Source organism: Leuciscus leuciscus (genome assembly GCF_965113295.1).
Source record: "Leuciscus leuciscus genome assembly, chromosome: 11".
Classification (NCBI taxonomy): Eukaryota; Metazoa; Chordata; class Actinopteri; order Cypriniformes; family Leuciscidae; genus Leuciscus; species Leuciscus leuciscus.
The window spans coordinates 3,199,084-3,223,673 of NC_138735.1; the positions used below are offsets into that span (position 1 = coordinate 3,199,084).

General features: G+C 38.9%; 1 protein-coding gene across 2 annotated transcripts; it reads left to right on the forward strand.

Moving 5' to 3' along the window:
• Nucleotides 1-7,552: 7,552 nt before the first annotated feature.
• Nucleotides 7,553-23,292, forward strand: znf271 (zinc finger protein 271). Of its 2 annotated transcripts, XM_082184302.1 has the most exons (13): nucleotides 7,553-7,605; nucleotides 7,698-7,742; nucleotides 8,076-8,219; nucleotides 9,312-9,593; nucleotides 11,497-11,919; nucleotides 12,964-13,284; nucleotides 15,118-15,633; nucleotides 16,058-16,249; nucleotides 17,172-17,525; nucleotides 18,090-18,407; nucleotides 20,131-20,733; nucleotides 20,823-20,933; nucleotides 22,130-23,292. In XM_082184302.1, exons 3-13 carry the CDS (start codon nucleotides 8,093-8,095, stop codon nucleotides 22,243-22,245), a joined length of 3,363 nt encoding a protein of 1,120 aa, XP_082040428.1. In that variant the 5' UTR covers nucleotides 7,553-7,605; nucleotides 7,698-7,742; nucleotides 8,076-8,092; the 3' UTR covers nucleotides 22,246-23,292. The 2 variants fall into 2 exon arrangements, with proteins under 2 accessions (XP_082040428.1, XP_082040429.1); XM_082184303.1 differs by lacking the exon at nucleotides 7,698-7,742 and having other exon boundaries at nucleotides 7,554-7,605.
• Nucleotides 23,293-24,590: the final 1,298 nt, after the last annotated feature.

A 24,590-nucleotide genomic window follows, 5' to 3' on the forward strand; every position in this document is an offset into this window, starting at 1 on the left:
GAAACTGGTGTTGACCACCTGAAGGACACCACTGGCCCCTTGCTAGACCCTCTTCAGTTTGCTTATCTGGTCAATTGATGCTCTCGAACACGGGACTGCACTTCATCCTGCAACATCTGGACAAACCAGGGACTTGTGCAAGGATCCTGTTTGTGGACGTCAGCTGGTCTTTCAGCACCATCATCCCAGATCGCCTCCTGACTAAACTGACCCAGCTCTCTGTGCCCACCTCCATTTGTCAGTGGATCATCTACTAGTAAGGCTGGGAAAATTCACTTCCAACACCCACACAAACGGTGCTGGCGCTCAACAGGATTGCATTCTCTCCCCTCTGCTCTTCTCCCTGTACAACTCCGACTGCACTGCAAAAGACCCATCTGTCAACCTCCTGAAGTTTGCAGACCATCTGGTGCAGTCACAACAACCTGGAGCTGAACACGCTCAAACATGTGGAGATGATTGTGGACTTCAGGAGAAACATTACCTCCACTGACCATCATGAACAGCACTGTGGAGCCATTCAGATTCCTGGGCACACACTATACCTCAGGACCTGAAATGCCTAATATGCCATTACATAGAAGCTTGGCCTGGGATTTGCCTCTTGATCGTCCACAGCAGATACAGGGCAGTTTTCTGTGCTTGGACAGCTCTCAGCTCCTTAATTAGATGTTTAAGACTGGTTAGATGGGAAGAAGAATTCTCTCGTGTAGTCTGCTTTCTGAGTGCGGTTTTAGGATTAAGTGGTGAGCTATCAGTAACACTGTAATACATTTAAAACTTACTGTATTTACATACTTAATGCACTTTCCTAGTCTTATTGTTTGTCATTCATTGCAGCATGTTATTAAAAAAAAAATATATATATATATATATATATATATATATACAGTATATATATATATATATATATATATATATATATATATATACAGTATATATATACAGTATATATATATATATATATATATTAAAAATATATTTATTGTGATGCTTTCCTGTAGCTCAAACAGTAGAGCGCTGGCGCTTGCAAGGCCAAGGCCATGGGTTTAATTCCCAGGGAAAGCAAGAACTGAGAACTGATAAGAATGCAAAATGTGTCCCTTGAAATGCAGTGTAAGTCGCTTTGGATAAAACCATCTGCCAAATGCATAAATGTAAATGTTTATCTAAGTGAAACTGCAGCAGAGGTTGTACTTCCGCCACAGGCGTAGATAACACTGTCATTGAATCTGTTCTGTGCTCTTCTACAACTGTCTGGTTTGGGTCAGCCACCATATCAGACATACGTAGATTGCAACAGACTGTTAGGACAGCTGAGAGGATAATTGGTGTGTAACTGCCCAAACTTTAGGATTTGAAATAATACCTCTCATGTAAATACATTTTTATATTTATACAGTTGTATATAGGCTACAGTTTGCTTATCGTCTAATCTATCCAGAACTTAATATGTACATAGGCCTTCTACTTCCATCTAAAGGTATATTATATCCTTTTGGTGTTCATGCCAGTCAGGCATTAGACAATAATAACTGTATTATGCATTATTTTCCTGTTATCACTTGGCAAATAAAGTGCATTCGGATTCTAATTCTGATGCCTGACAGATGAAAAATATGTATTCAGTGTCATTAGGATGTATAAAAATGATCTATAAGCATGTCGAAGATCACAGATAAAAAAAATAATAAAAAAAATTAAAGTCAGGAAATACTGTACATTTACAGTAGTTGTATTTTTATTGTATGTGAAGTTACTGAACCATCTACACTGATGGCAAAATATGAAACCTAGAAAAACTCAGAGACACCTAAGGCATGATAGACTATGGAAGCACCAATTACACCATGCCTGTCCGAAAGACGGACCAACCACAGCTCATGACATGGAGTGTCACGGATCTATTATCCCTTTTCCACCAGCATGAACCGGGTACTAGTTTAGAGCCAGAGCTATTGCCGGTTCGGCGTTGGTTCAACTGACGAGCCTTCTAAAAACCGGTTTGCCTCTCCACAGGCCAGAGAGCCACCACAGAGCCAGATCTTACGTCACTGGATACATCTCATGTTGCCCAGCAAGGCTAGCGCAGCAGTGCCAAACACAAGCACACCAGGCTTGTTCGAGATGCATCGCTTCTTGCAGGCCGATCGGTCCGCGCAGTTCCGATGCATCTCGAACAAGCCTTCCATCAACAATGGCAGTCGTTTCGTTACTATTGACTCACGGGGCACGATCAGTCACTGCACCGGTCTTGCTGCTTGGTAGAGAGAGGAAGCAGCCAGAGAAGCTCAGGAGACACTACAGACACAAGACAAGGTATCCAGGCACTATCCACAACTGGAACCATGGGCAATAAGTAACAGGTAGCACAACACTGGCAAACGAACTGGCAAGTGAAAGAGCACACATTATAAAGGGAGCAGAAAACACAAGGAACAGGTGACAATACTCAGACAAGGAACAGGTGAACACACCCACACAAACGAAGACTAATCGTTAGGCTTGTTCGACTTCATGCAGCTCTGCGCAGACCGATCGGGGGCTGACTTGAAGCAGTGCATGCCGGTTAGAAATTTTGTCCGACTTGATACAGCGCCGACGCCACGTGACTGTGACGTATGCCATGAAAGTACCGCGAGAGCGATTCGAGAGTAGCCTGAGAACTCAGCCAGCGCAGCTTCTCAAGCGCGGCTGCACTGGGCTGCACGAGCTCTGATGACGACACAGCTGTTCCACGATTGGCCGGATTCACCGCATGACAACGATCACGTGTGTTTCGTGTTTATTCTAACACCTTTAGTTCCTCTAAAGCTCACAAATCAGTTTTTTATAACAGTAAACACTCTTTTCATGTTGTTGCGATGTTATATTGTGTCATGTTTATCAAATTAAAACTGATTAAAAAACGTAGACTCCACTTCATTGATAGTAGCTTATGCTGAACTTTATTCTTGTTCAAACAGACGCTGTATGAAGCAGTACATAAAGTATTGAATGAAAATGTCTCTGAAACATCTGTGTATTATTTGACAAATATTGCATTTATTTCACTTCAGCTGTGGTAAAGTACGCGAACACCACGTGAGCGGTCACTACGGGAACCAGAAAGTGTCCGACTTCACGTCTCCGTTTGCAGCTCCTCCCCGCCTGCACGCGGCTACTCTCGCCGAACGGTTACATCCAGCCGCAGCCGATGTCGAACACACCTATAGACAGACAGAGCCATGTGTTCAAGCACAACACAAAAAGAGACACATTAAACAACAAGACTGACAGAACTGTCAGAGGAGAACCCTGACACGGAGTCCACCCCCTCCCTGTATATTCAGCTGTGATCCCTGAAGTGGCATTCTTGTTCTATTCCCGTGAAGACTTTCCTTCAGCTCCTAGGCTGCACTGCTCCAGTTCACAAACATACCGTTATGATTGCCGTTGCCATATGCAGTGCAGTTACTATCTGTTGTGGATATTACCTCGTTCTCTGCTCTCGTTTCTGAGCGTTTCTACTTTTCTTTCAATAGCTGTATCTCCTAACCTAGCTAATGCGTCAAGGCGAGCTAAGTTTCTGGATAATTTGACTTACCATATCGTGTCCAAGATCGCTACAGAGAAAAGGAAAGATGCCTCACCTTCCTGCTCAAGTCCGGTGGCATGTGGATTCATGATTTCGGGTAATTTTTGATTTGCATGCATGGGTTTCAAGTATGCTCAAGCCGCACTGGTGAATGTGGAAAGATGCAAGCACTGTTGTGTGATGCCAGCCAGGATTTTGGAAAGAAGGCTTCGGGTGGCTGCATCTACAAAAGATGAACCATGTCTCTCTATCATCCCTTCTTCGGCTAAGGGGGCTCAACCCTCTCCCCAGCGGGATCTTTCTTCATGAGGGGATATCACAGATGCGGAGTCCCCTAAGCTTACGCAGCTTTTTGACCAACATCTGCTAGCATAATGCGATGAGGTGGATGATGAGGCGGATCAGTAGATGTTAGCTCGCCTCCTCCGGGATGAGCCGGATGATGAGGAGGATGACGCTATCCTGTCTGTGGCCCAAGTATACAGGCCCATGAGCGCACAAAGTGCCAATTTAGCGTTGAAGGGGGTGGATTGTGACCTAGTGGAGGTTTGTAAGCGTGCGCAACTAAGATTAGCATCGCTTATCATGCATGATCAGGCATGTAACTCCTGGGGAACTGGGAGTTAAACGGGATATTTACTTCTTTGTTGATGGCCTATCAAGCCGAGTTATTGGAGGAGTTGGGCACTTAGGAGGGAAATCTTTTATATAATAGACCTCAATCAATGCACCTTGCATGGTGCGGTACAAAACTGCGGCCATATTTTGGCTCTCGCCGTTGAGGGTGAGAGGTCGCTCTGGCTTAGTCTCTCAAGTATCGGTCTCAAGTATCGGAGACTTTCTCCTGTGGATTCAAAAGAGCTGGTCAGCCCAGCTGTGCGGCAATAAGACAGAGATGCAACCTTCAAAGAAAGGAAGGTGAGGCATTTGACATCTGTCTGCCACGTAAAAGAGCTCCGCATCCTCCTGTTAATCAGATAAAGAGTACAAGAGTATGCATATTTGCCGTGCTGTCTGAGGGAGGTCGGAATGTGGCTCGATCCCAGAATAGTCCCCCGTATTCCTGGATGGGAAACAGCCAAGAGTGAGGAGTCAGGATGGAAGAGGAATGCAGAAAAAACTGTTATGAACATGCTCCTCACAAACTTTGTTATTAAAACATAAATTTTAATTAAAACTCCCACATGACTTTAATAGTGTGATTAAGGTGTGTAGCCTACATGTCTATAATGCACTTCGATAATGCGACTAAAATATAATGCTCCACGTCTTAATTCGATTTGTGTTTACATAGAGTCTGACTTAAGCCGGATTAAGGTAATCAGAAAACCCTGTTTGCTTGGTTTCTTAATCAGAGTATTGTCTTAATTGGCTTAATATCGGAATATTGTTGTCCATGTAAACGTACTGAGTGAAAACAGATTGTCTATCCTTCTGATAGCCCCTCGTTGGCTGAGGATGCTGTGGCTGGCAGAGATGGTTCAGTTCCTTCAGGGAGAGCCCTGTCCGCTCCCATTGATATTTCACCCACACCCGGAATGGGTCACTCTTTGGGTCTGGCCTGTGAAGGGTTAAATTTGAATGTGCTTCCCCAGGAGGTTATAAACACTATCTTGAACATTAGAGCCCCAACTACACACTCACTATATGATCTTACATGCCATGTGTTTGGGGATTCGCACTTATTCAGTGAACCGTGAGTGAAATACTCTGTTTTTTGCAAAGCTTAATGAACAACGGGTTTCCTATTATTAAAGTTAATCTGGCTGCAATTTTGGCTTGCCACGTATGCTTCGGTGGGACGAAGTCTTCTAATACGCAGTGTCGAAGCGGCTGGTCCCGTCAGGCTTATCCATGGTTCTCAATGCTTTAACTCGGCCCCGTTTGAACCTCTGGGGAGTGTTCATATTAAGCTCCTATCTCTGAGAACTTTCGTTCCCGAACTCAGTGATTCGCTGCTTTGGACTTGCGTGCCTTTTACCCCCCTCCCTTTTCTTTGGAGGAGGAACGGAAATTGCACACTTTCTGTCCTGTATGAGTGTTACACTTTTATGTTAACAGGACACGATCATTCAGGAGGAAGGATCAGTTATCAGTTTCATGGGCCACTCAATGTGAGGGTGCGCCGATCTCCTCGCAGCGCCTTTCTCACTGGATGGAGGCAATTGAATTGGCCTTTTTATCTATGGGTCTTCACTCCCCGGCGGGCTTAAAGGTGACATATTATGCCCCTTTTCACAAGATGTAATATAAATCTATGGTGTCCCCAGAATGTCTGTGGACTTTCTCAAAATACTCCCAGATAATTTTTTTTATAGCTTGTCAAATTTGCCCCTTTTTTGGTGTGAGCAAAAACGCGCAGTTTTTGTGTGTGTCACTTTAAATGCAAATGAGCTGCTGCTCCGCCACCTCCATTCAGAAGACGGCCAATCCTTTACAGGAGCTTCGGGTACAATAACAAAACATGCGAATATTCTCACTCATCTAAAATCTCAGAAATAACCAGTAGCGGAGTGTAGCCTTACAGAGAGACTCAGGAAGAGGTTGCAACTTTACCTGGACGTTTCTGAATGGTTGGATACTGGATGCATTTATGTAGTTGTTGTGGAGTTACATTGATTTATCTGTTTCTCGAGTATTTCCGTTGAAAATAAAATTAATCCACTGCTCTCTCGTCTCATATGAGGCTAGGACTCTAAATAGTGTTCAGTGCTTGTCTGTGCAGCAACGACAGAACAATTTGCATGCTTTGCTCTAACTTTTGCCATTGCTTTAGAACTGGTTACACTGTTGTCACTTGCGGAAACCAAATGGCGGCGCCATGGATGGAAATGTGATTAAGGAGCGGTAATATTATAACAAGATCCCCTTCCTACATCAGAAGGGGAGCGAAATCTGATCGGCTTATTTTTTGACATGCTTGCAGAGAAAGGCTTAACAAAACAATTACTGAGTTGTCACTTTTCACGTTTTGTGTGTTGGTAGATGCACTGCGGGGACCCAAATATAGCACTTACACACGGAAAAAGGTGATATGTCACCCGTAAGGGCTCAGAGGTGTGGCTACCTCATGTGCATTTTTTTAAGGGGATTTCGGTGGGAGATATTTGTGCAGTGACAAGCTGGGCTTCCCCTCATTCATTTATTCGATTTTACTGTCTGCTTGTCACTGTGCTACTGTGGCTCATGCAGTTCTCAAAGTTGGCTCTTTGGAGAAATTAAAGGTTATCTAATCTTTCATTCTTGCCGGGTCTGTTATATCTCGTCCTGTTTTCAGAAATGTAGGGTTATGCAAATAACCTAACAATATTACACTGTTGCATTTAATAAAGGTGACAGACCAATCCCTGGACATCAAGCTGAAGATGGCTGAGCACCTGGACCAACATATCCACAATGATAACTTTATGTAGGCAATCTTTTCATTTATGCAATGCATATTTCTCATATCTCGACTTATATATCTTAATGATATTACACATCAAGTTCCTAATGTTAAGTACACAGTCAGGATGCCAGCAAAATATGTGTCATAATAAATTTCGTATAGTAATAGCATTTAATTTACTCAAAAAGAGTGTGGTGGCCACAAAACATATATTTAAGTTAATTAAATAAACATATTATTACACTAACGTTTAACAACCATAAAGTGTCACCATATTTTTTTTTATCATCATTGTGAACTGTACAACTACAGTTTTATCTGTATAATGTTATAACGTTTATAATGTTTTGCTTGACGAAGTGTTTGTATTAGCATATCTTTCTTGTTTGAAAAAATATTGTTATAAGATGTAATAACATTTGAACAGTGTTTATGTTGGTGTCCAAGTACATGTTTAGACATGTTGAATGTTTGTTGAAAGATTAAAATGGACATAACATAAATATTTACATGGTATATTCGGTCAAGCTTTTTTTTTTTTGCGATTGACTTTTATTTTGAAAAGACAGTAACCTCCAGTCATTTCCGGGTTGTCAGTCCGTGGACGTGCATAATAATTGTGTGATGAGACACAGAAAAGGTGAGGCTTCTTCTGCATGAACTTCACATTTGTGTCTCTGTGTTGTGACGCAGCTAATGTTTATTTATCTCTTTCATCTTCCTGAATGACAGATAATGCGCCTTTAACTGTGTGCTGACATGTAGCAACTAAAGGAGGTTTGTTCTGTCTCCAGCTTTGATTTTGTTGTCATATAGACATTAACACATACATAATATAATACAACACAATCATTTCAGAATATATATAGATTATTCAGGGTATTACCATCTCTTTAGACAAATTGCCTATCATGGTAATACTATGGTATTATAGTAGGCAATATATCAGTACCCATGCAAATACCATGGTACATGAAAATTGCAGTAATTTATTGCAACCCACAGTTTTACATATTTATGTCATCACTGTACTAGAGTAACACTAGTGCATTTTCCTAAAAAAACAAAAACAAAACACTGTTTAGATAATAAAATGTGGTTCTCCTCTAGGTTTTCGACAGTAAGCCATGGATCTGAGCATGAAGTCGTACGGTGACCCAGATGAAGTGTGTGTGTTTCCATCAGCTGGCTGTAGCACTGAAGAACAGGCGAGGACACTGGATCTACACACACCAGGTGCTGCGTTTGATCTGGGTGAGAATGCAGGACTTTACATTATACATTAGGCATACAGCATTCTTTACTACTGTATGATAAGCACAGTTTGATACTGCATTGCCTATTTGTGAAAAGTCTAAATTGCCCTGACTTTCCGTGTGCCTTAAAGTAGTGCTGGGTCAATGAAAAAGTTCAGAGAAAAAGAATGCAAATAAATGTATAAAACCAAATTAATATAATATTTATTTATTTAAAAATTACTGTTTTATTCTGTTTTCTAAAGACCTGTCTATTATCATGAGATTAATTTCAGTTACTTTGTTATTTTTATGTCTCTCTTCAGGTTTATACAGTATACACTAGGCCTAACTGATGGAGTGTGTAGCTTTTCATTTCTTAAACATGTTGGAAGAACATCATGGCCATATTCCCGGATGACAATGTCAAGTTTCATCAGGCTCAAACTGTGAAAGAATGGTTGTGAGGAGCATGGAGAATCATTTCCACACATCAATCCAGAGCTTAAATTCATTGAAAGTCTTTGGGATGTGCTGGAGACTTGCATTCTCAATACAAGATCTTGACCAAAAATGTATTCACCTCTTGATGGAAATAACATCACAATATTCATTCCCATCAAAAGGTGCATACATTTTTGGTCAACATTTTCATCCTGGAATATGGCCATGATGTGTCTTCATACACGATTGCTTAATAAATTAAATGCTACACACTCCATCAATTAAGATTAGAAGAACCTCTGCCAAACATATGACATGCTAGAAACACAACAATCACTGCAATAATGATCCAATATTGACTGTTAAGCATTTGTATATTTACATCCAAACAGCGACTTTTATTTTTGTGCTGGGCAGTCAGTGTATATATTAGTTACATATATAAGGGAACATCATATTTAGGGGTCCGTGGCATCAAAACCCCTGAAAACCCCTGGCCTATAGAGTACAACTGGATTCCTGTTTTATCCGACCGTTTCATAATATGTCACAATATGTAATCAGAAACACTCTTATTGTTTACCTGTCAAATATATTGAATAGAAGTGTGTATTTGTTGAGAGAGACAATATAACACAATCCGTTTCCTTTTCGAATGTCACCACAGACGAGCACGCGAAGAGTGTTTCTGCCAGAGCGAGGCCGTTCCAGTGCTCTCAGTGCGGGAAGGGTTTTTCCCGTATTCAGCATCTGTCCGAACATGTGCGGATTCACACGGGAGAGAGGCCTTTCGAGTGCTTGGTGTGCGCAAAGACTTTCACCCGGGAAAGAGACCTGAAGACTCACCAGATCGTCCATACGGATGCGAAGGCCTTCCACTGTACGATCTGTGTGAAGAACTTCGCCCTGTTGTCCTCCTTGAGGAGACATCTGCGTGCATTTCATCAAGGTACAAAATGTTGAGACTGCAGACAATAAGTAGATTTTTCCATAGTTTCGGGGTGTTGTTAGGCCCAAGAGAACGTGCTAAAACCCTTTTACTGTGGATACATACTGTAACACCAACTATGTTTCCATCCAAAGTTGTGCATTTAACTTGAGTGCAAAGTTTCCTGATCACATGATCTGTTGAGGCACTTTTTATTGCGCATTTATTCAGTAAATGTGTTTCCATTGCAGTTTATGTGCATGTCTTCTTATCTGATGAAGTTTTTTATGCACATTTTTAGAAATTATGTGCATCTTGCCGTTTCCATCCAGCGTTTTTCATAAAACATGTGGATGGAAACATAGCTACTGTAACATCTACTTAAAGTCCCACTGTAGTCAATAATTGTATCCCTTAAAACTCAACTTTGATCACCAAAATTACATTTTTAAATGTTTTTTCCTTCATGCCTTAAAATAGCCCTTAGTTTAATTTACATTCAAGCTATTTTAATGCATTAACCTTTTAGAACCTGAAGCTAAAATAGGTGTTTTTCACATATTTAGTTTTTTTTTTACTGTAAAATTCTAAAACAATGTGCTATCTTCATGTGCAAGGTGTCATCTTTTTCAGAAAAAGATTAGCTTTCAACAAATTACAGTTATTGACCATTATTGTGTGTGGTGAGTTTGTAAATAGAATTTAAATAGTCAAAATTAAAAAAATGAGAATAAATTTACTGATTTTTATTTTGAAAAAAATAGAAAAAGGCACACACACACTTGCACACACCACATGCTTAGATACGTGAAAGAGTAACGGCCATCCGCCTCCCAAGTTTCATTAAAAATCATCCCAATCCCCTCTTCTGCTGTCTAACACTTCTTTGGCCATGTATTTGTTTGTTTGTTTTATTATTTTCTGCAATCCAGAACACTCTAACCTGCCGCGCCTCGTATCTCTCTGTTCAAACCCTTCCTTCCCGCTCTGCCAGAAAGCTGCTGTCATTTACTGACGGAAAGCATGATATTACCGTAATAAGCCGTTAGCCGTATATTGCCGGAAAGCGCATGTTGTCGACTGTCAGGGGCAATTTGAATGGTTTTGATAGTGCAGATGTTGAAGAGTTATGGTAAAATGAATACAGCTTGCTGGTGTGTGTCGGCGACGACACAGCCGGTTCTAAAGGGTTAAGAAGGAAAAAACATTTAAATGTGTCGTTTTGGTGATCAAAGGTGAGTTTTAAGGGATAAAATTGACTACAGGGGAACCAAAGACAGTCTCAAAAACACGGTTTGAAATCACTGGTGTTTCTGACGTCACAAACTACCTTGAGCCCCGCCTCCACTCACTCACTCAGCTCAGAGATCCACTGGTTGACGATCACACGTTGATCTGATTGGTTACAAGGTAGTTTGTGACGTCAGAAACACCAGCGATTTCAAAGCGTGTGTTTGAGACTGTCTTTGGTTCACTGCAGTTTTAAGGAGGAAATACTCAGCAATGCTGTCGACTTATGAACTTACACATGGTTTGTTTTAAAGCATATTAAAAACACCACATAGACACATAAACTACATTAAAAGCTGGACTTTCACCACAGGGAGACTTTAAGGTTGTAAAAAAAACACCTGACACCTCTGTGGGTCCTGGCAGTTTATTGGCCCATCCAGTCAGATTTGATTACAATTTAGTCTAGTTACATTTCAGTGACATAATCCAAATATAAACACAGAAATCAGTGCTTAATTTAGATTGAATTCACTTTTATAAACCATCAGCGATAACAGTCATATATTACCGTATACATTCATTAAAGGTCACAATCGCAAAATAAATCGTCATCATGCAGGGGCTTATTTTGTAATATTGATAGGCATAGAGATTTTGACCAATCAGAATAAAGCATCCTCTCTTTTTGCAGGTCAAGATGTTAGTACGGAGGGCAAGTGCTTAATTTGTGTTGAATGTGGGAAAAACTTTGCCTGTCAGCTTGAGGAACATGAGCTGACACACACCGGAGAGATATCCCACCGCTGCCCTGACTGTGTGAACAGCTTCACACGATCTCACCATCAGACCCTCTCTGAATCAGACGACGTGACCCATGCAGATGCTGGTGATGATGAGAGGCCTTGCAGTTCTGTGGTCTCTGAAGATCTGCACAAACACTTACAAACTGACACACTTCAGGACAGCATTCAATCACACTCTCTGGACCTTGTGGACGGTATTGAGAGCGAAGCATCTAATGAACACGATGCCCAAACTCAACAGAGAGTGTCTGAGAGAGCTCCATCTCCTTCATCTGAGCTCTCTCGGGATTCTGTACTTTCTGCTGAAAAGAGTGAGTCTAATAAGTATATCGATGTATAGTTATGTCTAACAGAAACCTTACTCATATTCTGCATCCTAATTCGCTTACTTGTACTATGCCTGTTCCCACTTTATACTAAGGGCCAGATTTACAAGCTTGATTCAACACAAACCCTCTTTTGGTGTTAAAAACTACTGTCAGGATTTACTAAAGACACGCAGTGTAAAATTAGCACTGAAAAGGCGAAGACAGGGTTATTTTAGCGGCTGACCTTGTTGCATATGCATTTGTAGGAGTTTCTCTTTCAGACGCAAAAATAATGGGAGGAGAGTATTTAAATGAATCACACAAGATGATTTACTAAGGTTTGCGCTAGTCAATTTACTGGTGTTTGCTCCATTATTTACCACCCAAAAAAGCATGTTTTAAACCGGACGCTAATTTGCGCTGCTTGGTAGATTGTGTTGGTCATTATGGACTGCGTCTGTGTTCTTTCATTTGTGCGTTATTAGTATATTACGAGCAGAAAGTGGAATTACTAACACAACCAGGCTGCGCCCCTTTATTCTGCATATGAATTATTTAAATGAGGAATATTATGACCTTTTTTCATGCTCAAACAGCAACAAATGTTGAAAATGTAAAAAAAAAAACATAACAGGTCCTCTTTAAATATATATTTTTCATCAGATAAGATATTTATTATTAGTAAAACCCCTTTGTTTCTGGGCATCTCTACTTAACCCTTCGGACTCCATATTTGTAGTTCTTTTCATTCATGTTTGTAGTTCTAAACCGAATCCTCATCCAAATGGGACGTAGGCAATATTAGCCGTTAGAATGAGCACGGATCCATACTTCGAAAATCTACCAGAAGTAATAGACCAACAAACTAATAGTCAACAGGCTATGCTTTAGGACATTATTCTAATCTCACATACTACTTAGGGTGGATAGTAAGCACTTTGGGATGCATGTCTGGTTTCTACCAAAATACAACAGCAGCTTGAAATCTCATTGGTCCAAAATCCCACTCCACATATGTTATTAACATTGCATAATTTGCTCTTCTAGGCACTGGAACACATAACCCTCTTCAAGAGGAAGAGTTTACTGCTCTCCAGCAACTTCACGAGGAAGACAAGCCACACCAGTGCAATCAGTGTGGAAAGAGGTTTCATAAGCAAGCAAAGCTTCGAATCCATCTGCGCGTTCACACCGGAGAGAGGCCGTACCAGTGCTCCCAGTGTGGGAAATATTTCAGTCAAGCAGTGAACCTTAAAAAACACCACCGCACTCATCACACAGAGGAGAGACCGTACCAGTGCACGCTCTGTGACAGGAGGTTTTCTCTCTCCTTTTCCCTGATAAAGCATCAGCGAGTCGCTCATCCAGGTGAGGATGGACAAACACCTCCTGTGAGGTTTTATGATGGCCTCCGTTTCAAAAGTTACAGATATTAGTTAATCAGGCATTTTCAAACTTTTTAATGCCACAATCCTCTAAATATGATGATCCCTGCAAGAGTCGCCCTTTCTGAAATATAAAGAAAGATACATTTGTGAAAAATATACAGTACAGGTCAAAAGTTTGGAAACATTACGTTTTTTTTTATTTTTGAAAGAAGTCTCTAATGCTTATCAAGGCTGCATTTATTTGATCAAAAATACAGAAAAAAAACAGTAATATTGTGAAATATTATTACAACTTAAAATAATATTTTTCTATTTGAATAAACTTAAAAAAATTATTTATTCCTGTGATGCAAAGCTGAATTTTCAGGATCATTACTCCAGTCTTCAGTGTCACATGTGACATCCAGTCTATCACATGATCCTTCAGAAATCATTCTAATATTCTGATTTATTATGAGTGTTGGACACAGTTCTGCTGTCTAATATATTTGATGAATAAAAGGTTAAAAAGAACTGCATTTATTCAAAATAAAAAAATATTTTCTAATAATATAAATCTTCTTTACTATCACTTTTGATCAATTTAACACATCCTTGCTGAATAAAGTATTGATTTATTTCAAAAAAAGAAATAAAAAAATTACTGACCCCAAATTACTGACCAGTAGTGGATATTGTTGTTACAAAACATTTCTATTTTTAAAACATTTGCTTCTTTTTTTTACTTTTTATTTTAATTTTTTTACTTTTTATTCATCAAAGTATCCTAAAAAAAGTATCACAGGTTATGAAAAAATATTAAGCAGCAGAACTGTTTATGTGGATCATGTGATAGACTGGAGTAATGATCCTGAAAATTCAGCTTTGCATCACAGAAATAAACGATAATTTAAAGTATAATAAATTGAAAACCAATTATTTTAAATTGTAATAATATATCACAATATTAAATTTTTTTCTGTATTTTGGATCAAATAAATGCAGGCTTGATGAGCAGAAGAAACTTCTTTCAAAAACATTAAAAATAGTAATGTGTCCAAACTTTTGACCTGTACTGTATCTATAAAATATTTACTTTCTGTTAAGTTTCTAAGGTTTCTTTTTTTGTATGTGCTTTTTATTTGATTCTAGAGTAAATGAAGAGTTCAGATGCAAAAGCCTCTAAGTGACATCTGAAATTTTCTTCTAGAATGATCATTTTTATCAAGCTTGTATATTTAAGTTCAGTAATTTCACTTAAATGACAATTAATAGGTAATTAATTAAACTAATTAAAGGCTTTTGCATCTGAACTCTTCAAATTAATTTCTCATTATAAAACCTATTGTTATTATTTTTAATAGTTTTCCATTTTTACACAATTTAAAAAAAATTTGAGGACCTTCTAGCACAGTGGTTCTTAATTCCTTCTTGATAACATATTTTAAAGCTTGGCATAACCAGAAAAGTGTATATTCGTTATAAAAACGCCAATGCCGTTTTCATATTTTAATCATTTGCATGGCTTAACCAGGTCTAAAAAAAACACACTTTTAAAATCAGGCTACCTCATTTATCCATGTTTTCCAAGACAAAACAGTGTCTAATAAGCAGAAAATCTTGATTTTTTGTTGTTTTAGTTTATTTGAATGCTTTAAATCATCTTTTAAGTCATCTTTAGGCCCTCTCAGTGGCCTCGGTCTCCTGCTTGAGATCCCCGGAGTTAAATAACCAATAGCATTGCTCAATACAATATGTTGTTGGGTTTGCTGTTTACATCTGTTTCTTTTGTCTGTCATCACTGAAAATCCTGTTGATTTCTTTCTTTCAACAGAGCGTTTGAGTGTTGCTGAAAGGAAGCGCTTTACCTGTCCGTACTGTGGGAAAATATTTGGACGACACCAAGATATGGAGCAACATAAGCGCATTCACACCGGGGAGAGACCGTTCCGTTGCACCGTGTGCAATAAGAGTTTCAGGCAGCGCTCAGTGTTGATCGTGCACAGGAAAATTCACACTGGAGAAAAGCCTTTCGAATGCTTCATTTGCTTCAGACGGTTTTATGGTTCGGGGGATCTGAAGACTCACATGGGAACTCACACCGGCGTGAGACCCCACAGTTGTCCTTTGTGCTCGAAAAGCTTCCCTCGGCCCAGTAGCCTGCAAGCACACATGCAGTCCCATCTGAACAAGCTGCAGGAACGAGATGTTCTGATCGCCGAAGCGGATGAGCTGATTCCTAAAGAGGGGGAACAGGGTGAAGTGTGTGACGTGGAAGATGTCTGTGGTGTTTCTGTTTCATCACAGCTCTCAGCAATGCTTTCTGGAAACCCTGGAGCTTCGGTAGACAGTATGTTCTCTAGTTGTTTTGGCAACACTTAATAAGGTTCATTAGTTAACATTAGTTAACTACATTAGTTAACATTAACTAATAATGAGCTGCACTTATACAGCATTCGTTAATGTTCATTTCAACATTTACTAATGCTTTTTTAAAATCGTGTTAACATTAGTTAATGCACTGTGAACTAACCTGAACAAACATTGAACAGCTGTATTTTTATTAACTTATGTTAACAAAGATTAATAAATACTGTAACAAATGTATTGCTCATGGTTAGTTCATGTTAGTTAATACATTAACTAATGTTTAATAAATTAACCTTATTGTAAAGTGTTACTGTTGTTTTTTTTTATGGCCAATTTATGTAGTAACATAGTTGTGTCTTAATATAGCATAAATGCGTAGTAATGTGTCTGAACATGTTTTGCAGAAATGAGCACAGAGGATCATCTATTAGAGACTGAGACAGGACTCAGTCCATCAGTGAATGCAGATCATGATGCTGATCAGAGTTCCAGCTCAGAGCTGACAGATCATCAGAGGCTTTATCACTGTGCCATATGCAACAAAACCTTCTCGCTCGCAATTTCCCTGAAAAGACATCAGCTTATATTTCATCCAGGTAGGAGGATCTGCCAGGACACATTACAATATTGGCTTTTCTTTTCTTGAATGAAGATAAGAAATAAATTGTATTGTTCCACCTCAATAACTACATATAAACTTATATAACCTTCAGATATAACCTGATGTAAAATTCAAAACGGTAACCAGGTATGCTGATATTTCCACAAATATCCACTCAATAATTCCTGTTAACTTGGTTAACACTTGGTTGAATTTAATGAGACTAGGCATAGATACTTGTCCTTGGAGAGTTCACTGCTGAAAAGATAAAATAGTTTTGCAGAACTGTTTAAAAAAATAATAATACTACAATATTGTAATGGGGTGAGTGATTATGATAACAGGGTTGACATCCATTTCATAGTCTTGGCACTAAAAGATTTCTAAGAACCACTTTTCAAAAATCATTTGTTTACTATAAAAAAAAAATCCTGGTAGCAGGGTTGACTTTTTAATAATTGATGAATAATATTTTTCTTTGGAGAGTTTATTTCCTGAAAGGATAAAGTAGTTTTACAGAATTGTTTTCTATAATACTACGGTATTGTAACAGGGGTGAGTGATGATGGTAATAGGACTGACAGACATTTCTTAGCCTTGGCACTGAAAGTGTTTATTTAAAATGTAAAAAAAGAAAAGATATTTCTACAACTATGCATTTTTCAAAAATCCTTTGTTTACGATAAAATATCCTGGTAACAGGGTTGACATTTTAATTATTTGATGACAAAATAGACACAGATACTTGTGGTTGGAGAGTTCACTTCCTGAAAGGACAAAGTAGTTTTGCAGAATTGTTTTCTATAATACTACGGTATTGTAACAGGGGTGAGTGATGATTGTAACAGAGTTGACGCAAAAGCTAAGAGTTTTATAGTGGTTTTGATAATATGGATCCTCCTTTGTCATTTGAACAGACCAGCATGCTGACATCGAGGGCAAGTGCTTCCCCTGCTCTTATTGCGGGAGGAAGTTTGGTCGACGCCAAGGCTTGTTACAGCATGAGCGGATTCACACGGGTGAAAGACCCTTCAACTGTCCCACGTGCAACAAAAGCTTCCGTCAGCGATCGGCTTTGGTTGTGCATATTAAAACTCACACAGGAGAGAGGTCATTCCTGTGCTTTGTGTGCAGTAAGAGCTTTTATACCCCTGGAGACTTGAAAAAACATCTGGAAGTTCACACAGGAGTGAGGCCACACAACTGCCCTGTCTGCTTCAAGGGGTTCGGGCGGCCCAGTTTCCTCCGAGCTCACATGCGAATTCATGAAAGTAAGTTTGACGTTTCTCAGAAAAGTCAGTCCTCAACAATGTTATCTTTCTTTTAGTGCAGGGCAACGATTAATCACATCCAAAATAAAAGTTTGTGTTTACATACTATACATGTATATACATCATTTCTATTTTATATAAATATATCATATATAAATAGCACATTTTTCTTTTAATAAATACATTTCCTATAATTAATATAAATAATTATACACAGTACACACACATATAGAGTACAGGTCAAAAGTTTGGAAACATTACGTTTTTTTATATTTTTGAAAGAAGTCTCTAATGCTTATCAAGGCTGTGTTTATTTGATCAAAAATACAGAAAAAAAAACAGTAATATTGTGAAATATTATTACAACTTAAAATAGTAATGTTTCCAAACTTTTGACCTGTACTTTATTATGTAAACACAAACTTTTATTTTTATGGAAACTTTTATTTTGGATGTGTTTGATCGCGATTAATCGTTGCCCGGCAGCACTACTTTCTTTATACGTTTTTTTTTTTGATGATTAAAAATGTGTTTTGTACGGATTATTTTCTCTTTGTTTTCCAGAAGCTTCCACAAAGAAGCAAAGTGGAGCGGAGAGACCAACAGGTGGTCCAAAAGTGGACTTGCAGGAGAAGCCATTCGAATGCTCTCATTGTGGGAAAAGATTCAGTCAGAATTGTATGTTTAAAATTCACCAGCGGATTCACACAGGAGAGAGACCGTACAAGTGCTCTCAGTGCGGCCTGAGCTTTCGCTGGAGGAGAAACCTGATCGCCCACCAGAGCGGCCACCCGGGCCAGAACCCGCTCCAGTGCTCCATGTGTGACCAAACCTTTCTCTCTGAAGCAAGTCTCAAAAAACACCAAGATGCATTTCATACAGGTAAGACGCTGTAAGGGGTGGCTAGCTATCAGAAGCATGTATACCATGAAGAAGTGTTAATGATTTGAAATAAATATTTCTTTTTTTAGGCAAAAGACTTTTCTTTTTTTTTTTTGGTCTTTATAAATTTGTTTAGATGACTTAAAAGGATAGTTCACCCAAAAATTCTGTTATCATTTACTCACCCTTATGTTGTTTCAAACCTGTATGAGTTTCTTTCTTATGTTGAACTAAAAAGAAGATATTTTGAAGAATCTTGAAAGTTCTTGAACCAGAAAGTTGATGGTAAGTCATTGACTTTTTTTTATTTATTTTTTATTATGGAAGTCAATGGCTATAAACACTCTTCAAAATATCTTCCTTTTAGTTCAACCGAAGAAACTCACTCATACAGGTTTGAAACAACATAAGGAAGAGTAAATGATGACAGCATTTTCATGTTGGGGTGAACTGTCTCTTTAACGTCAGTGATATGTCACCTCGTACATTTTTGGAGTTGAGGTTATAAAAAAATGAATGCCTGATGGTAAATTTCTTACTGAACGTTTTCTTTAGGAGTTCTTCAGTTTCTCTTTGATTCACATAAAACAAATATTTGCATAATGTATTATTTTGTAACATCATAAAGCACATTTTTGTCTTAGATGTGGTGCTTTGCAACTGTTCATTTTCTATCTGTGGCCAAAAAATTACATAGGTTACACAATTACATAATTACACACTACACTGGAATTACAATATATGTATCACAAGCTCAAATGTTGCATTTCTGACAAAACATCATCAGAGGTTATAGTTATTGAATAAATATAAATACATTTATTCATTTAGCAGATGCTTTTATCCAAAGCGACTTACAAATGAGAACAATAGAAGCAGTGAAACTAACAATATGATAACAATACGCAAGTGCTATGACCCTTCCCAGTTTAATCTAACGCAGTACGTGTACTTTTTTCCCTTCTTTTTTTAAAGATAATATATATAGAATAGAAGATAAAGTGTTAGTATTAATAGATCAGGGGCCAGTTTCACAAAGCTATTTTAGACCGGTCTATAGTGTTAGACAAGTCTAAAATTTGCTCATAGACTAGTCTAATGCAATTTAGACTGTTTCACAAAAATAAAGACTGACTTAATTTAGACCCAAAAAAATTAGACACCTTACCTTAACTTAGGTCTAAGACTCTGTTACCTTGGAAACCAGCTGTAACAATCAGTTACATTACAAACAGCCAAAAGAAAAGGGAAAATGGCTTCTTGTTACTACATTCTCCGCTAAATTTCCCAAGTAAAATGTCCTTGTAACTGTTATACTCCTCCAACAAACACATATCTTCCGCTGGGGTAAACTGCACTGAGCGGCTGAATGCGCTTACTCGATCCGCCATGTTTTTTGTTTTGAAAAGTGTCTTATTTTACCCAGAATGCATTGCAGTGTAGTCCTACTTAAGATAGTCAGAGTCTTAAGTGCTTTGTGCAACGGTCTGATTTAGATGTCTATCTGAAGTCTGACTATCTACTATATCTAAGCCTTAATCAAAGTCTATCTTTGTGAAACCGGCCCCAAGTGTTGCCGAAAAAGATGCGTCTTCAGGCGCATATGGACTCATATTTTATATTACATACATTAGTTTTGTATTTATTTTATTAGTAATTCAAATTAATTGAAGGAAAATGTTAATAAATATTTTATTATTAACATTGTATATTATGATTCCAGGGGTGTCTCACACATGCAGTTTGTGTTTGAAGACGTTTACTCAAGCGGCTGGCCTCAGGAAACATGTCCGCTATGTCCATGAAGGAGAACGACCTCACAAATGCTCCGAGTGCGGGAGAGGATTCGTCAAACTTTCGGACCTCGCGCGTCATCAGCGCCGGCACCATTACGACCGCGGCGATGAACTCTTCCAGTGCTCGCAGTGTGAGCGCAGCTTCAGTCATCCCAGCAGTCTGGTCCTGCACCGGCGCACACACACCGAAGAAAAGCACGAGTGCCCTCAGTGCGATAAGGTTTTCAGTCAGGCGGGACACCTGAAGGTCCACCTGCGGACTCACTCCAAGGAGAATAAACCCAAATTCGAGTGCCCTGAATGTGGGAAGAGTTTTGGCCAAGCTAAAGATTTGGTGGTCCATCAGAGGGTTCACACCGGAGAGAAGCCGTACCAGTGTCCTCAGTGCAAGAAGAGCTACCGACAGTTCGCGCATTTATCTGTACATCTGCGAAGTCACACGGGGGAGAAGCCTTACCAATGCCCCATATGCCTCAAGTTCTTCGCTCATTCATCATCCATGAAAAAACACCTGCGTGTAATGCATGCAGGTATTCTGTCGTCATTTACTCGCCTTCATTCATTCAGAACCAGTATGACTGTCTATTTTCTGTCTAAATTTAACATGAATGTTTTACAGAGGGGAAGGATTTACCTGCAACAAAGGAGGTTGTGAAGGTCACCGTTGGCGTAGGCCCTTCTAACGCAGCTGTAGAAGTTAAGCAAGAACCAGAGTCTGGTGATGAATACGGTAAGTATGGCTTAGGTTATTATAAACAGCTAATTCAAAATAATATAATGTGGTTCGATAGATTAGAGAGAAAGTAGCCACCAGCCTCTCCTTCAAAACGAATGAAATGTGTGGTCATAAAGATGGCGCACACTTCTGTGTATTCTAAGAAACATTTCGCCCTTTTCAGCATTTTCATCTAACTGTTGTACGTTTTGGCTACAAGAATGCAAGCTTCATATCCATAAACAGGACTGACACCATATCAAACACTTAATAAGTTCTTCTTCGCACTTTGGAAATAAACGCTGCATCATGCACAACTGATTTTGTTTACAACTTGTATGGTCGAAGTTGCACTCACATTCCCAGTGAAAACTTGTACAAATAAAAATAAAAATAGATTTTGAAAAAAATCAGTGTTGAAATTTGCCTTCACAGACAATCAACATGTCAAATTAATAGGGTTGCCCGCGACTAAAGATTTTTCTAGTCGACTCAGTAGTCGCTCATTTAAGCCATTAGTCGACTAATCGCACGTTTATATTAATTTAATTACTAAACCATAATGAGCCTTTAATAAAGGCTATATATAAACATAATATATAGTCTAGCTTGCAGCAAAGCATGGCACAAGTTGATTATGAATGTGTCAGAAAAAATAGCCAGGAGACATTTAATAAACTAGTGTTTTCTGAGTCAGTGTCGGCTGCAAAGATGAATTTGACGATGCTGACTCGCCATCTCCGCATTGGAGGAAATGCACCATTCATACGGATTACATGATCAGAGAGTAGCCTATTTGTTGAATTGAATTGGTTGGTTTAAAAGTACACATTTCAAGCTTTCTATAGATAAAGTTTTGGATGACGTATTACTCTTCTTTTTATGACCAAAAATGACAGCGTATTTTAAGTTGTTTCTGTTGTTATTAGAGGGAAAAATTGCTTGAAGTGCAAAAAGTGATTGCGCCGACGCCTCCGTGTCATACAGTAATTCTGAAGCTTCCACACTCCGCACTAACACCTAATAATAGCGCAGTTTTCTAGGTTAGCATTAGTGCGAGCAGCCATGTAAACTTGCTACTACTTTCATTTTTCAAATGATTAGCCATATTTGAGGTCGATAGTCGAATATTACGGGGCAGCCCTGCAAATTATAATGGCTGAAATGATTACTTCTTCCTGCAATGTAACAACACTGGTATGTTTTTGCAGAATGTCAGGTGAAATCAGAAGAAAACTGCTTTGCTATAATGGATGACGTGAAGGCTATTACGGTCTCCTCAGCTCCTTCCAGTCCAGTCTCATCTGAGACTTTTAAAAATGAATGATGTGGATGGAAACCAGCGTTTCTCACCTTGCCAAACATCAGAGCACATTGAAGAATCTGCAGCATTTAGTAAGGACTGCTAGTATCCTGATGCCAAAAAAGCCGTTTTTAAGAAAAAGAATTACATTCCACACTCAATCCAGAAGCCGATCTCTATCCGTGAAGACTCCAGTCCTCTTCATTAGAAAGGTGGTATCCACACCACGGCATTCAATGCGAGTTATAGTTGAGCAGGGAACCACACAACACCTGTGGAGGTTCAGTGAAGATGATTGAATTCACATGGGAAACAATCCCGATCAGTGTTCCTGATGACAACCGTCCAGTTTGAAGAACTTTATACATTCGGGAGGCCTCAAAAATGACCTACTACACATTTTTTGTGAATTTGTTGATGTATACATAAACTTTTGCCAAATAGGAGATCTTCGCCAAATCATCTGCTGTGAGTAGAGCTTCCATCAGGGAGAACAGAGAGGAATTTCCAGCACTTCAGACTGGCTAAATCTTGTTGAATGAACATGCAGAAAGGACTTTGATATAGTAGAGGGTTCTTCGAATCTTCTCCTGAAGTTCCAACCATGATCAAGCTCACCTGCCTGTAATTTTCAAGTAATCTTTAGACCGTTATTAGCTTGTTCAAGGGTGTTTGCATCTGAGCTAAACTCTCTAGGAGAATTGAACAAGCCTAATATAGTACGAAAACTTTAATGTCACGTTCCCGTTACAGAATCTGTGCATGTCATTCTACACATTTCCTGATCTTTACATATTCATCAGTTGAATTTTTAAGCTCAAAGCTGTATTTAATACATTTTACTGTTTTTAAATCCATTCCACAGATTTTTTCCTCAAAAGTCAGTGTAGAAAATGTAAAGTCTGCAGATTCGGGATCTGCTTAAATGCCATGCAAGTATTCAACCGCAAACTCATCGCATTAATATTATAATGTATTACTTTGACCACCAAAGTTTTTGTAATAATTTGTTTATTTTATACCTGACATCTCATAATAGATGTAAATTAAATGAATGAGTTCAAATGTTAAGTCTTGAAAATATTTTTCTATATATATATTTTTTTTTTAGTGGTAACAGTAACAATTTTCGGTAACACTTTATTTTACAGTGTCCTTGTTACATACGTTACATGTACTTACCATATTAATTACAGTAAATGATGCATAATTACATGCAACTAACCCTCAACCAAATCATAATCCTACCCTAACCTTATAGTAAGTACATGTAGTTGCTTATTATTACTCGGTACTTAAATATATAATTCCACTGTAACAATGACACCTTAAAGTAAAGTGTAACCCAATTGTCTGCCTGTTTCTCTGGCCCTGTCCCAAATGGCACCCTAAACACTCACGGTCTTCCTATGGTCAGGTTTGGTTAGAAATCTTTATTAATCCCCTTGAACCCCCATTACACATCACAAACAATTAAACATTACAGCACAATCAATCCATTCAATAATTGCACAGCTTCGTTAAAGCAGGAACAAAAGAATCGCTCTAAATCGCTCAATAAAACACTGAGGCATCACTAATCTCTCACTAAATTAACTTTTCCTATGAGTCCGCACTGTTGTGACATACGGTAATGTCACTTCAGAAGTCTGCTGCAAAGCTCGCTTCAGTGCGGGCTCAGCAAAAGTGTGTGTCGAGGATGCATAACGTCCGCAAAGGGGGCATTCGCGAGCACAGTTCTGAAACCTAAAATAACAAATGGGACACTCTACAATCTCCTGAACCACACGAGCAAGCGCATGTTGTGGCCATTATAGGTCCACAAGACTGTAAGTGCATATGATGTGTGCCATTTGGGACAGGGCCTATGTTGTAATTAAAGGGATAGTTCACCCAAAAATTTAAATTAACCCATGATTTACTCACCCCTAAGTCATCCTAGGTGTATATGACATTCTTTTTTCTTTGTATAAAATATTCATATTTAAAACTTTATCGACTAAAATAACTATCTTCCGGCAGATGGCCGTATGCATCGATTTACGGCGAAAGTGTACCACTTGAACTTGACGCACAACGTAATGACGAACGCGGTTGCCCCATAGACAGTAAAAGAAATGGACACAGCAACCCCATTGGATTCAACGGAGAAAAGTGAAGTCAATTAGAAGCACTCACTTCCTGATGGCTGAGCGTACTGCGCAGACTCACACTGAGCTTGATGACGTAGATGTGACGTGAGCAACCCGTCTGTCTTCTAGTAGCTGTGCCAAGAGAAATCTGAATCATTCCCTTCTGAAACTTGCAGAGACGGAGAGTGTGAGTAGGAGCTGTCCATGAGCTAGGAGCAGGAGAAACTTTTGCTAAGT

Bases quoted from the DNA above. Each gene is read 5' to 3' on its own strand.
- znf271 (XM_082184302.1), top strand. From the start codon at position 8,093: ATGGATCTGAGCATGAAGTCGTACGGTGACCCAGATGAAGTGTGTGTG. The intron at 18,408-20,130 runs GTAAGACGCTGT...TTATGATTCCAG, and splicing joins CCAAGATGCATTTCATACAG to GGGTGTCTCACACATGCAGT. The intron at 20,734-20,822 runs GTATTCTGTCGT...AATGTTTTACAG, and splicing joins CCTGCGTGTAATGCATGCAG to AGGGGAAGGATTTACCTGCA.